This window comes from Pygocentrus nattereri, chromosome 29, assembly GCF_015220715.1.
Source record: "Pygocentrus nattereri isolate fPygNat1 chromosome 29, fPygNat1.pri, whole genome shotgun sequence".
NCBI classification, from domain to species: Eukaryota; Metazoa; Chordata; class Actinopteri; order Characiformes; family Serrasalmidae; genus Pygocentrus; species Pygocentrus nattereri.
In genome coordinates, this window is record NC_051239.1 from 6,110,455 (window position 1) to 6,126,362 (window position 15,908).

General features: G+C 39.5%; 1 protein-coding gene across 2 annotated transcripts in view; it reads left to right on the forward strand.

Annotated features, from left to right (window-relative positions):
• The window catches only part of kcnip3a (Kv channel interacting protein 3a, calsenilin), a 122,399-nt gene that overhangs the window by 56,732 nt on the left and 49,759 nt on the right, over nt 1-15,908 (forward strand). Inside the window, exon 3 of one of the 2 annotated variants that reach the window (XM_017719926.2) lies at nt 2,813-2,815. The exons of the other annotated variant lie outside the window; for it this stretch is intronic. Coding sequence (XP_017575415.1) covers nt 2,813-2,815 — 3 coding nt within the window. The remainder of the gene's footprint in view (nt 1-2,812; nt 2,816-15,908) is intronic. 2 annotated transcript variants of the gene reach the window in all.

Below are 15,908 nucleotides of genomic sequence, written 5' to 3' on the forward strand. Positions count from 1 at the left end.
AAGTCTTGTGGAAATGATTCTTGTATACCTTTGAATCAATTCATTACTGAATTCATTACTTTTTTCCGTCCTCCAATAATTTCCAGATTTTTTTTATTATACACTTTTGCCAAAGTAGAGTAAAATGTCAGTAAAGTTAATGGCAGCCATATATTATATTATAGCTTATTACGTGTGACTGACAGGTGATGTGTGACTTACAGCTTATTACGTGTGACTGACAGGTGATAAAGTAAGCTAATTAGGCAAGCTAAGCTTAGTCCAACTTATTTATCACCAGGCTGATTAACAGGTGAGAAATGACTGAGAGTGGTCAGGTTTATGACTGAGAGTGGTCAGGTTTGTCTCTGAGAGTGGTCAGGTTTGTGACTGACTGAAAGTGGTCAGGTTTGTGACTGACTGAAAGTAGTCAGGTTTGTGCCTGAGAGTGGTCAAGTTTATGACTGAGAGTGGTCAGGTTTGTCTACGAGAGTGGTCAGGTTTGTGACTGACTGAAAGTGGTCAGGTTTGTGACTGACTGAAAGTAGTCAGGTTTGTGCCTGAGAGTGGTCAGGTTTGTTTATGAGAGTGGTCAGGTTTGTGACTGACTGAAAGTGGTCAGGTTTATGACTGAGAGTGGTCAGGTTTATCTACGAGAGTGGTCAGGTTTGTGACTGACTGAAAGTGGTCAGGTTTGTGACTGACTGAAAGTGGTCAGATTTCTGACTGAAAGTGGTCAGGTTTATGACTAAGATTGGTCAGGTTTATGACTGAGATTGGTCAGGTTTGTGACTGAGAGTAGTCAGGTTTGTCTACGAGAGTGGTCAGGTTTATGACTGAGAATGGTCAGGTTTGTCTCTGAGAGTGGTCAGGTTTGTGACTGACTGAAAGTGGTCAGGTTTGTGACTGACTGAAAGTGGTCAGGTTTGTGCCTGAGAGTGGTCAGGTTTATGACTGAAAGTGGTCAGGTTTGTAACTGAGAGTGGTCAGGTTTGTGACTGACTGAAAGTGGTCAGGTTTGTCTACGAGAATGGTCAGGTTTATGACTGAGAATGGTCAGGTTTATGACTGAGAATGGTCAGGTTTGTCTCTGAGAGTGGTCAGGTTTGTGACTGACTGAAAGTGGTCAGGTTTGTGACTGAGAGTGGTCAGGTTTGTGCCTGAGAATGGTCAGGTTTGTCTACGAGAGTGGTCAGGTTTATGACTGAGATTGGTCAGGTTTGTGACTGAGAGTGGTCAGGTGTGTGACTGACTGAAAGTGGTCAGATTTGTGACTGAAAGTGGTCAGGTTTATGACTGAGATTGGTCAGGTTTGTGACTGACTGAAAGTGGTCAGATATTTCTCTGAGAGTGGTCAGGTTTGTGACTGACTGAAAGTGGTCAGGTTTGTGACTGAGAGTGGTCAGGTTTGTGACTGACTGAAAGTGGTCAGGTTTGTGACTGAGAGTGGTCAGGTTTGTGACTGAGATTGGTCAGGTTTGTGACTGACTGAAAGTGGTCAGGTTTGTGACTGAGAGTGGTCAGGTTTGTGACTGAGAGTGGTCTTGTTTGTGACTGAGAGTGATCAGGTTTGTGATTGAGAGTGGTCTTGTTTGTGACTGAGAGTGGTCAGGTTTGTGACTGAGAGTGGTCAGGTTTGTGAATGAGATTGGTCAGGTTTGTGACTGAGAGTGGTCAGGTTTGTGATTGAGAGTGGTCTTGTTTGTGACTGAGAGTGATCAGGTTTGTGACTGAGAGTGGTCTTGTTTGTGACTGAGAGTGGTCAGGTTTGTGATTGAGAGTGGTCAGGTTTGTTTATGAGAGTGGTCAGATTTGTCTCTGAGAGTGGTCAGATTTGTCTCTGAGAGTGGTGAGGTTTATGTCTGAGAGTGATCAGGTTTGTGACTGAGAGTGGTCTTGTTTGTGACTGAGAGTGGTCTTGTTTGTGACTGAGAGTGATCAGGTTTGTGACTGAGAGTGGTCAGGTTTGTGACTGAGAGTGGTCTTGTTTGTGACTGAGAGTGATCAGGTTTGTGCCTGAGAGTGGTCAGGTTTGTGACTGAGAGTGGTCTTGTTTGTGACTGAGAGTGATCAGGTTTGTGACTGAGAGTGATCAGGTTTGTGACTGAGAGTGGTCTTGTTTGTGACTGAGAGTGATCAGGTTTGTGACTGAGAGTGGTCAGGTTAGTGACTGAGAGTGGTCTTGTTTGTGACTGAGAGTGATCAGGTTTGTGACTGAGAGTGGTCTTGTTTGTGACTGAGAGTGATCAGGTTTGTGACTGAGAGTGGTCAGGTTAGTGACTGAGAGTGGTCTTGTTTGTGACTGAGAGTGATCAGGTTTGTGACTGAGAGTGGTCAGGTTAGTGACTGAGAGTGGTCTTGTTTGTGACTGAGAGTGGTCAGGTTTGTGCCTGAGAGTGGTCAGGTTTGTGCCTGAGAGTGGTCTTGTTTGTGACTGAAAGTGGTCAGATTTGTCTCTGAGAGTGGTGAGGTTTATGTCTGAGAGTGATCAGGTTTGTGACTGACTGAAAGTGGTCAGATTTGTGATTGAGAGTGATCTTGTTTGTGACTGAGAGTGGTCTTGTTTGTGACTGAGAGTGATCAGGTTTGTGCCTGAGAGTGGTCAGGTTTGTGCCTGAGAGTGGTCAGGTTTGTGCCTGAGAGTGGTCAGGTTTGTGCCTGAGAGTGGTCTTGTTTGTGACTGAAAGTGGTCAGATTTGTGATTGAGAGTGGTCTTGTTTGTGACTGAGAGTGGTCTTATTTGTGACTGAGAGTGGTCAGGTTTGTGCCTGAGAGTGGTCTTGTTTGTGACTGAGAGTGGTCCGGTTTGTGCTGCGAGAGCTTTTTCTCTCAGACGGTCCTCAGTGATACCTCTGATATCTGCTGATGATACATTTTATCCGTCCTTCCGTTTGGCAATGATTCAGTGTAAAACTATCTCAGCCATCGCTGCGGTAAAGCGCCGTGCTGTCATCTGTCATCACATACATTCTTAAAGTCTTAAATTGCTGGACTCAGTAAAGGTCAAATCTCACACTCTATAAATCTGAGGGTTAAAAGTGTCAGTGTGGTTTGAAAATCGGACTATTTTGTCCAGTTACTCTTCTGTAAGTTCAGTTTTCCTGTGTATTAAGTGCTACTTTACACACATACACAGCCAAACGCCCTTTTCATCTCTGCTCCCATTCTGTCTTCTCACCACGACTTGCTCAGGTTAAACGGGCCCGACTGTTTTTTCTAGATAAAGTACATTATTCAGAGCTGAAAGTGTCAGCGCCCTTAAGACACAACACCCTTAATCTCAGTTAACGCATAGAACATTTTCAAAGAACAGATGATAGAGGATTTGAAAAAGGAGCTGCTACTGAAAAATGGCAACATTTTCATCCAAGCCGAAGGCCTCGTCCCCACATACCTGCATATTTAAAAAAAATTATTCCATTTTCAAAAAATCTTTTTCAATGTCAACAATCTTTTCGAAAATCTGTACGTCTGCACAAAAATAAAAAGACAATCTGAAAATGCACGCATTAGTTTGTCTGCCCAGGAAGGGTCAATTATGCCCCATAAAATTTTATGTCATACACCTCAAGAGGAGCACTGTGAGCAGCGCATAGTGCAAATAGGCAGTGCTACACACACTGTAGACTGTGCCCGGCATCCATCAGACCTTCGTATATCTATGTTTCACACAGATGAAGTATCAGAGTCGGATTTCTGCCAGAAAATAAAAGCTTTAGAAGTGAAAGAAGGCCACTGTTGCTTGCTGTTGTGGGATTGGTTTACATTGACATGGCTATGATATTGACTCTGAAGTGTCCACACAGTTGGCCTGAGTAAGGATTAATGTTGAACCTGACTTGGGGTGTGTCCCAAATCAGGGGCTGCATCCTTTGAAAGACATGGTCTACGAAGGCGACAGCACAACTGCAGCTTTCTGCATGTTGAAAAACTGCATACAACTGCCACAATAAAATCAGTTGAGCACAATAAAACACCTCTGTAAACACTGGCTCACTTCATTTCAGGTTGTGTGAATCATTCATCAAAATCATTCATTCATTTGTAGCATTAGGCTTATTGAGAATTCCTTTATTTTTAGCATTTGTAGCATTAGCCTTATTGAGAATTCCTTTATTTTTAGCATTTGTAGCATTAGGCTTATTGAGAATACCTTTATTTTTAGCATTTGTAGCATTAGCCTTATTGAGAATTCCTTTATTTTTAGCATTTGTAGCATTAGGCCTATTGAGAATACCTTTATTTTTAGCATTTGTAGCATTAGCCTTTTTGAGAATTCCTTTATTTTTAGCATTTGTAGCATTAGCCTTATTGAGAATTCCTTTATTTTTAGCATTTGTAGCATTAGCCTTATTGAGAATTCTTTTATTTTTAGCATTTGTAGCATTAGCCTTATTGAGAATTCTTTTATTTTTAGTATTTGTAGCATTAGCCTTATTGAGAATTCCTTTATTTTTAGCATTTGTAGCATTAGCCTTATTGAGAATTCCTTTATTTTTAGCATTTGTAGCATTAGGCTTATTGAGAATTCCTTTATTTTTAGCATTTGTAGCATTAGCCTTATTGAGAATTCCTTTATTTTTAGCATTTGTAGCATTAGCCTTATTGAGAATTCCTTTATTTTTAGCATTTGTAGCATTAGGCTTATTGAGAATACCTTTATTTTTAGCATTTGTAGCATTAGCCTTATTGAGAATTCCTTTATTTTTAGCATTTGTAGCATTAGGCATATTGAGAATACCTTTATTTTTAGCATTTGTAGCATTAGCCTTTTTGAGAATTCCTTTATTTTTAGCATTTGTAGCATTAGCCTTATTGAGAATTCCTTTATTTTTAGCATTTGTAGCATTAGCCTTATTGAGAATACCTTTATTTTTAGCATTTGTAGCATTAGCCTTATTGAGAATTCCTTTATTTTTAGTATTTGTAGCATTAGCCTTATTGAGAATTCCTTTATTTTTAGCATTTGTAGCATTAGCCTTATTGAGAATTCCTTTATTTTTAGCATTTGTAGCATTAGGCTTATTGAGAATACCTTTATTTTTAGCATTTGTAGCATTAGCCTTATTGAGAATTCCTTTATTTTTAGCATTTGTAGCATTAGGCCTATTGAGAATACCTTTATTTTTAGCATTTGTAGCATTAGCCTTTTTGAGAATTCCTTTATTTTTAGCATTTGTAGCATTAGACTTATTGAGAATTCCTTTATTTTTAGCATTTGTAGCATTAGCCTTATTGAGAATACCTTTATTTTTAGCATTTGTAGCATTAGCCTTATTGAGAATTCTTTTATTTTTAGTATTTGTAGCATTAGCCTTTATGAGAATTCCTTTATTTTTAGCATTTGTAGCATTAGCCTTATTGAGAATTCCTTTATTTTTAGCATTTGTAGCATTAGGCTTATTGAGAATTCCTTTATTTTTAGCATTTGTAGCATTAGCCTTATTGAGAATACCTTTATTTTTAGCATTTGTAGCATTAGCCTTATTGAGAGTTCCTTTATTTTTAGCATTTGTAGCATTAGCCTCTATGAGAATTCCTTTATTTTTAGCATTTGTAGCATTAGACTTATTGAGAATTCTTTATTTTTAGCATTTGTAGCATTAGGCTTATTGAGAATTCCTTTATTTTTAGCATTTGTAGCATTAGCCTTATTGAGAATACCTTTATTTTTAGCATTTGTAGCATTAGCCTTATTGAGAATTCTTTTATTTTTAGTATTTGTAGCATTAGCCTTTATGAGAATTCCTTTATTTTTATCATTTGTAGCATTAGCCTTATTGAGAATTCCTTTATTTTTAGCATTTGTAGCATTAGGCTTATTGAGAATTCCTTTATTTTTAGCATTTGTAGCATTAGCCTTATTGAGAATACCTTTATTTTTAGCATTTGTAGCATTAGCCTTATTGAGAATACCTTTATTTTTAGCATTTGTAGCATTAGCCTTTTTGAGAATTCCTTTATTTTTAGCATTTGTAGCATTAGCCTTATTGAGAATACCTTTATTTTTAGCATTTGTAGCATTAGCCTTATTGAGAATACCTTTATTTTTAGCATTTGTAGCATTAGCCTTATTGAGAATACCTTTATTTTTAGCATTTGTAGCATTAGGCTTAGTAACAGTTTGTTAATTGCATCTGCCATCATAACGTCATGATTCAGACTTCGAATGCTGAGAAAAAAAAAGCCAGACAGAAAGACGAGAGAAACGAGGCTGGTGGTGACGGCGGTTGGTTAGATGACTGTGTCATTTCATACTCAGCTGAACAGAGGGCTGAAGGCAGGGCCAGCGGAGGGTGTATTACTCTAAAGCTCCCCCATATGAGCCAAAAATCCTCTCTGTGGAAAATTGCCAGCGTTATAAGAGGCCAGGCGGATTGGAGGAACCGCTCGCAGTCATCAGCGCGGCTGTGTAAGCGTGACTGAGACTGCAGGAGGGTTTAGATTCACCCAGCTCTGTGATAAAACCAAGACTCAGAAGGTAATAATGAAGAAATGACTTCTTTAAATAGTAAAGCACAGGCTTCAGGACTGATGCCAGAAAGTCCGCAGGTACGTCAGATAACTTGCAGTGAAGCTGGAGGCACTTTGCTTTTCTGTTCTCCCTACACACTCAGAAAGGTCTTTCAACGGTTCTTTAGCAAAAACAATGGTTCTGTTTCATGCTTAAGTGATTCTTTGCTTAGTGAAATTGACCTCCAGGTTGATGGCGAATGTATTGTAAAAAGTTCTATATAGCACCAGAAAGGGTTCTGCTCTTGTTACTAAGTCTAGCTTGTAACAGTGGAAGAACCCTTTTTGGTGCTATATACAAGTATTTTCAAAAAAGTTGTACTTAGAACCATCTACAACACATTCTCCATCATTCTGAAGAACCGTTTCACCATACCAATAACCATTTGAGCATGTAATAGAATAAATAGCCTTCGCCTTTACCAAAGAACCCTCGAAGAACCCTTGAAGAACCATCTTTTTAAACTTTTTAATCTTTTTTTAGAACCATAAGTTCTACATAGAACCATTACGTGCTTAAATGGTTCTTTGCATGGTGAAATCGTCCTTCAGACTGATGTAGAACATATTATATATGGCTCCATGTAGATCCTTTTTGAAAATGGTTCAATACAAGGACCTTTTCTGGTGTTATATATAACTTTTTTTCTAAAGGGTTCTGTACAGAACCATATCCAACACGTGCTCCATCATCTGAAGAACCATTTCACCATACAAAGAACCATTTAAACATGAAATGGTTATATTTACAGGTCTTGATTCTAAACAAAACCATTGCCTGTACTGAAGAACCCCTGAAGAACCATCTTTTTAGAGTGTGTAGTATGTATCTTGGGCCCAGTTGACTTTATGTAATAACAATAATAATAATAAGTGATTAAAAGATGTTCGGAGTGAAGAATCTGCTTGGTGAGCCCACATGGGCTCCATAAATAGTCATAAACACCTGATCTGTCGTCTCCTGTTTCAACCACATTACCTCGCTCTGGTCGATTCTGCACTGAAGGCCTCACTCTGTGGAATACAACACAGTCAGTGTGCCCCCTAGTGGACATGGCGATGTATTACACAGAGGCCAAATGTGCAGAGGTGCTTGCTCATGACCTCAGAAACCCTTCTTGGAGATTCTAGGAGTGCGTGGTGTTTTAGCATCAGCTCAGCCAGACACGCTGACTTGGCTAACAGCCCAATTGAAAGCTACCAATTACAGTGATGTTCTTTGCTTAATGCTGATAGATGTTCACAGTCAGTGAATGTGCAGGAAAATGCTTCAATGCTCTTCGTGCTAGAACTGTTTTAATTGATTCTACCCAACTGGCAGCAAGTTAAATTAAAGTGGTGTCAGTTGTTTCAATTAGTTTACATGTTTCCTTTCAATTGATAATTGTCCATTAGTGGTAAATCTGACAAAAAAATAAGTTTTCTTTGTGGACCATTTTGGGCCTCACTTTATTTTGATGGTTCGCTGCAGATGATCTATAGATAATATAGTAAAATTATTCATGAGGATACCCATACAGGAATCTGAAATATGGCCATATATGTACATATATATTTAAGATATATGTACATACTGTATGTTTTGTGAACATATATGTTCTGTCAACTGTCAACTATTAGACATACACTCATTGGCCACTTTATCAGGTGCAATTCAATTGCTTGTTAACACAAATAGCTAATCAGCCAATCACACGGCCGCAACTCAGTGCATTTAGGCGTGTAGAGGTGGTCAAGACGACTTGCTGAAGTGCAGACCGAGCATCAGAACGGGGAAGAAAGGGGATTTAAGGGGCTTTGAATGTGGCGTGGTTGTTGATGCCAGACGGGCTGGTCTGAGTATTTCAGAAACTGCTGATCTACTGGGACTTTCACGCACAACCATCTCTAGGGTTCACAGAGAACAGTCCGAAAAAGAGGAAATATCCAGTGAGCGGTCAGTTGTGTGGACAAAAATGCCTTGTTGATGTGAGAGGTCAGAGGAGAATGGGCAGACTGGTTCCAGATGATAGAAAGGCAACAGGAACTCAAATAACCAACCAGAATCTCTGAGGAACGTTTCCAACACCTTGTTGAAAGTCTGACATGAAGAATTAAGGCAGTTCTGGTGGCAAAAGGGGGTCCAACCTAGTACTAGCACCTAATGTACCTGTACCTAACAAAGTGGCCGGTGAGAGTACATGCATAATATATGGCTCATACAAGTACACTGTATTGCCAAAAGTATTCGCTTGTCTGGCTTCACACACATATGAACTTGAGTCACATCCTATTCTTAATCCATAGAGTTTAATATGATGTCGGCCCACCCTTTGCAGCTGTAACAGCTTCAACTCTTCTGGGAAGGCTTTCCACAAGGGTTAGGAGTGTTTATGGGAATTTTTGACCGTTCTTCCAGAAGCGCATTTGTGAGGTCAGACACTGATGTTGGACGAGAAGGCCTGGCTCACAGTCTCCGCTCTAATTCATCCCAAAGGTGTTCTATGGGGTTGAGGTCAGGACTCTGTACAGCCCAGTCAAGTTCTTCCACACCAAACTCGCTCATCAATGTCTTTATGGACCTGCTTTGTGCACTGGTGCGCAGTCATGTTGGAGCAGGAAGGGGCCGTCCCCAAACTGTTCCCACAAAGTTGGGAGCATGAAATTGTCCAAAATCTCTTGGTGCTGAAGCTTTAAGAGTTCTTTTCACTGGAACTAAGGGGCCGAGTCCAACTCCTGAAAAGCAAGCCCACACCATGATCCCCCCTCCACCAAACTTTACACTTGGCACACCTGGCAATCACCAAACCCAGACTCATCTATCGGATTTCCAGATGGAGAAGCGTGATTGGTCACTCCAGAGAACACGTCTCCACTGCTCTAGAGTCCAGTGGCGGCGCTTTACACCACTGCATTTGATGCTTTGCATTGCGCTTGGTGATGTAAGGCTTGGATGCAGCTGCTTGGCCATGGAAACCCATTCCATGAAGCTCTCTACGCTGTTCTTGAGCTGATCTGAAGGCCACATGAAGTTTGGAGGTCTGTATTGATGGACTCTGCAGAAAGTTGGTGACCTCTGCACACTATGCCCCTCAGCATCCGCTGACCCCGCTCTGTCATTGTACGTGGCCGACCACTTCGTGGCTGAGTTGCTGTCGTTCCCAATCACTTCCACTTTGTTATAATCCCACTGACAGTGGACTGTGGAATATTTAGTAGTGAGGAAACTTCACGACTGGACTTGTTGCACAGGTAGCGTCCGATCACGGTACCACGCTGGAATTCACTGAGCTCCTGAGAGCGACCCATTCTTTCACTAATGTCTGTAGAAGCAGTCTGCAGGCCGAGGGGCTCGGCTTTATACACCTGTGGCCATGGAAGTGACTGGAACACCTGAATTCAATGATTTGGATGGGTGACTGAATACTTTTGGAAATATAGTGTATATGTAGTTTTCTATAATATATTGTAAAATATATTATGTTTAATATATGTATTTATTTATTCATGTTGATATATGGCTGAAATATATTTGAAAATGGCCAAATAATTAGACATTTATGTCCATATGTGTCAAAAAAGCTGGATATAAGAGAAATTCATATATGCTAATTAATGTCATATATTTTAAGGTTAGGTTTTGTTTTGTATTGAAGGTTTCAATTCAATTCAATTCAACTTTATTGTCATTATACAATACAGGGTAGTACAGTATAACAAAACACTCTCAGGCTACTTTTCCAGTGCAGTAATAAGAGATAAATAGCAAACAGTGCAAAGACAAAAGACAGACAAAATATGTAAAGTCAGTAAGCATAAGTATTGAACGTATGTGCATGGTGAATTGTAGTATAGCAGTATAGCGCAGTAAATGCAGAAGTACTATTGGTAAAAAAAAGAGATGTAAACAGTGATCTGTATATAAAGTGTACAGTGCAGGTATGGAGTAGCAGCATAATGCTCAGGTGACATATTAAATAAACAGTCACAGCATAAATATATAAATATAATAGAAATAAGTCTTAGTCAGAGATGAGGTGCACAGCATACAGTCCGCTGAGCTGGTGGAGCTCAGTGTGTAGTGTGCTGGGTGATCCGGCTGATCGGTAACAGACTGTAGGAGTAGGTTTGGGATTAAGGGTTAGATTTAACCCTTTCAAGTTTAGTTGCATTAAATAGATGCTAAGTTGACCTTAATGGCATCTACAAAGCATCTGAAGTGGACCATCAAATAAAGAGTCTCCACCATGAATGTACTTTTAAAAATATGCTTTAGGCCAGTACTACTATAAACAGTGTGTTAGACACCAGGCAGCGTATTCATAACTCCTTTGTGTGAAAACTGTCCACGCATGAGCTTTAAGAAGCATTAACATCTTCAGACGTCTGGTTCCTACCACCACTGTGAACAATTCTGACTCGTTTGGTTTCTGAAGTCTTTCCATTCTGGGCGACTTTTTCCTTTCACTCCACTACATTTCAGAGTCTAATATCCGACTTTTTCCTCCTACATTTTGAGAAATCTGTCGTTCCTTTTGGTTTCTGTGTGTATAAAAATGTAACATGTCAAAACGAAAGAAGCGCAAAGCCAGAGCACCAATCAGGGCCCAGCGGTCACTTTGTTCTGAGCTGGTTTTGACCTGTTGGTCATACCGACCCAGTGCAGCACGCGGTTCAACGTCAGCGCAGCAGCGTAAAACTTTGGGAGAGTCTGTTCAACATAAATGATGAACTAACCTAACTTTGTGTAAATAGAGCTCAATATAGAAATATGTCCACATATGCAGTCGAGACTGACGCGGCTTTTTTCTGAATTTCTACAAACACCATTTCATTTTATAGTAAATGAGTTTGGGCTGGTTTATGTTTATGAACAGACGCCTACAGATCAACATAGTAAAGGAGCTCATCTGTGATCCTGAGTTTAAAGCCAGTTTTTATTCAACTTAAACTTGGAACTAAGTTGCATTAAGGTAATTACTCTTTTAGTACTTTTACTTTATACTTAAGTACATTTGAAGGTAAATACTTTAGTACTTTTACTCAAGTGGAGGTCTAAAGGGAGGAACTTCTACTTTTACTGGAGTGATATTTTACCTTGGGGGTCTCTACTTTAACTCACGTACATGGTTTGTGTACTTTGTCCAGCACTGATGATTGAATTATCTGGAGATTTTGAAAATCAGTGCAATTCCCCTTTAAACGTTAGAGGCTCAAAGAGGTGTATTTTTTAACTGTCGGACAAAGACACTTCAAACGGAAAGGCTGGGGCTGGGAGAGGGTGAGGGTTCCGTTTTAAGTTAAAGGTCACTACTGGTCAGGCTCTTTGATGTCCACACTACTGTGTGGGATTGACTTGCCTGCAGTCACCAAACAGACTATTCAATGTGGCCTTTCTGTAAGTCCCGGACACGTGGACACACGTCTTTCTCTTCTCTGTCTGTGGTGATTTCGCTGTGAACAGTTGACCGTAGTATATACTGTACAATATGTACTACATTCTGTATACTTTTGTAGTATATTGAAAGAAACTGTAGGAATTCCGAAGAAATTTGACTATTACAGATACTATTACTAACATACGTTCACGAACAGTTGCTTCTCCTGATCTGGGGGAGCTGTTGCTGCTGTTTCTGGACGCTTCAGTCTTCATTAGCTGGCGATGGGGAGTGTGATGGCCACTCTGTCTTTAGAGGCTCGCCGGCGGTTCTCTCGTCCGAGCTTTCTGTCCGAGTGTCGGCACGGTACAGCGCGCTATCAACGCTCAGGTAACAGCACTCACACCTGTGCATTCACACTTGCCTCTTTTCAGTAGAGGTGACTTCAGCTGGGACGGCTTAACCGTGGTAGAAATAAAGGTCCTGCGCAGGTACATTTTTCTCTCATCAAGGTTCAAACAATGTAAACGCTCCATTAAAGGTAGTTTGGTTTTGAGGAACCTTAAGTAAGTTTTTCCAGGTGAAAAGTTTGCATTTGTATCTTTCCATAATATAATATGTTAAAACAGAGCAATGCAATAAAAAAGCCGAGACGGGCTGTGAGGAGTCAGTACAGCTCAGACAATATCATTTCAGTGGATTGTGGTTCAGTTGTGTTCCCTGGCTAGAGGTACTGAGGCGCACCCCTGAGGGTCTGCCCCAGTGACCGTTTAGTGGCTTTGTTTCAGAGAGGACACTGTGAATAGTGTTTGATATACAACTTTGTAAATAATCTAAATCTAAATTGAAGCTGTTCGTTGTAAGACTGAGTTTATACTTCAAATATAACAGCTTTGTAGAACGCAAATTAAGGTAGTAAACTGTCACTGGAGAAGGACCCCTCTCGTCACTGGGGTGGTACGCTCAGGGGTACATCTCAGTACAGGGTCATAGCTAGTCAAGGAACATAATTATGGTCAATGTTAACAAATAATAAAAATAGTAGACGTCGAGAATAAAGTTGTAGAGAAAAAAGTTATTAAAGTAATATTTAGATGAAAATGTACTATTTTTAGAAAAAAGTCAGAATATTGTGAGAAAAAATTTCAATATATTTTGAGAAAAAATGTCATAACATATTAAGAAAAATGTACTATTTTGAGGAAAAGAGAATATTTTGAGAAAAAAAAGCCGTAATATTTGGAGGATAAAGTGGGCTAACTTTAACAGGCCTGCCATAACGTGTTGGGGTCTCGGTTGCTGCACTGGCGCTGGAGCTCCACTCACTCCCGTCTCTCTGTGGATCATTTTGATCTTCATCCTCACTGTCTGGGAAACTTCATGCCCTCTTTGAATGGGGGGTGTAGCCCCGATAGCCGTGTAGACCACCCTGCCTGCGATTCTTCTTCAACAACACAGACGGAGAGTTTCCTCCGAGTCCGTCTGGCTGTTTATTCTAGATAAACAGTTTCCAGCTGAGCCGTTTCAGCCGGTTCTTAAACTAATACCAGGCTGGTGCTGATGATCAGGAGAGACGGGGAGGCTGAGTGTTTCTTTATGGGTGAATCCATATGAAAGTGCAGCTCCACCGACTCAACGCCCCTCATTTAACACCAGGAGGTGCCTCACTTCACAACTTTCCTGGTATTACTACCACTTTAATGTCGTAATTCTATGACTTTTTCTCAGAATGTTTTCTTGAAATAGTACGACTTATTTTTCTCAAAACTTTTTTTCTAAATATTATGACTTCTTTCTCTCTAAATATTACGACTTTATTCTCAAAGTCTACTATTTTTATTTTTATTAACAGTGGTTATATAATCCATTTGGTTATATAATATAATCCATATAATCCATAATCCATTGAACGGGTATTTTCTGAACTGTACTGACTCCACATCCCGCCTCGCCTCCAGGCTTTTATTCTACAGTTCTGTTTTAAAACATTCGGTTATGAAAAGGTACAAATATGAACTTTTCACCTGGAGAAACTGATTTAATTTTCACAATCAGACCTTAAAACCACTGCTGTACCGTTGAGGGAACATTTACAGTGCTTCTACCTTGATGAATGAAAAATGTTTTATCTATACCTTTATTAAATACCTTATATAAAGTCATGGTTTGCTGTAGTTAAACTAGTACTTAATGTCTTTAGACATTAAGCTAAATTGGCACAATGAGCTGTGCGCAACTGCCCATATATTAGTGGTAATATGTAAAAAAAGTTGTTTATTGTAAGAATAATTATAAGTACAGTCACACTTTAAAAAGGCTATTTATAGATTTAAGGCTATACAACAAGGCACTGTTGGGGTTGCTGGCATACAACCCCAATTCCAATGAAGTTGGGACGTTGTGTAAAACATAAATAAAAACAGAATACGATGATGTGCAAATGCTTTTCAACCTATATTCAATTGCATCAACTTTCTGCTTCCTTATGCAAGCAGATTATCTTATATCTGGCCTTCTCAGAAACGAGGAAAAATGAGTGATTTGTATTTTAGGTCTGTTTTGACTGGAGATGAAGTATATCGCTGTTGTCTGATCAAAACCTCGTATTTTCAAAATAATGACTTTACAGGAGAAAGAAGGAACATACTGTAATTTTAATGTAAGTCACTGGAATCAGATGTTTTTACAAGTCATTTTGGGCCTTTTGTTTTGGTCAGTTCATCATGAAATCTACACACGATGTAAAGGATGACAAGAACTTTCAAATTATGGAAACTGGAAAACAGTACAAAGGGTAGTCTGGGACTTTTGCACAATATTGAGTATATATGGTTGCCTTCGTTTTACCATTTCAGCTCACGCTTCACTCAAAATCCTGGTAGATGGGCTCCGGCTTGGGGTCAGTGGGTTCAATTTCGTGATAAAGTGAGCCTGCGTGCGGAGCAGAGCAGTCTGCAGCTGCAAAAACGAAGTCGCTCTCAGCTTTGCTCTGATTCAGAGTTTCGTACACTGGCGGGTGCTGATCAGTCAGCTCCAGACTCTGGTACATTGTCCCCGTATTATTCCTTTCCTCATTACTGTCAGCCTGAAAAGGAAGAAACTCATTGGGATCAGAGTTGGATGTCTTGATTCCCGTTACGTCTGTGAATCCTCCGCTTCTGTTTGGTTTGATGGGGTCGTCGGTGTTTGAAGATATGTGTGCTGAAAAGCAGAGAAGAGAGACACCAGTTTGGTCCTGGATAGTAGATTTTGTGTTTGTGTGCTAAGCTTGGAAATATTTGTGATAAATATTATTCAGAGCCACGAGTGAGTCTTAATCCACCACCAGTTTCCCTGATGGCAATATAGCATCACTGTCCAGAATAAATATATATCTCCACTTTTCCCGTTTTTATGTTCCTGTGTGATTGGAGCGCATAGGCTGTCCTTAACATCCTGTCAAAGTTTCAGGATTAATGGACCAGTAGAAATGCTGCAAAATCACTAGGAAAAAAAACATTTCATTACACTGACATTAAACGTTTTTGCTCGTTCCTGTAAAAGCACCGTTTTTTGGACTGTGATGTAATTACCATGTAATTAGCAAAAGGAATTCTAATATTGCTTGATAATTTATGATAATACAGTCGTGTGCAAAAGTCAGATTTGAAAAAGTCAAATTTCATGTTTTATTTATTTTCTAAGTGTGATGTAAAAAAAAAAGAAACATAAAATATGACGTGCAAACATTAAGGCACATTTTATATTGCATGTTTTATTTTTCCAATATGTTGAAATAAAACAAAGATAAGTAAAAACTGTGCACAACAATTTGTGGAAAAATGCCATATTTAACCTTCCTGTTGTCTTTGGGATAAATGTTTCCCCAAATAAATGATTGACGTCATTTAATTTTTTTGCTTCATATTTAATTTTTCCTAATTTAATGGGGAAACTGTCCTTTACTCATAGAATCACCTTTGTTTTGGTTGTTTTGGATGATATTGAGGTCACTATGCAATTTTATAATAATTAGAAAACTCCCACTGCATTAGAACCCTAACCTAACAGAACCACACC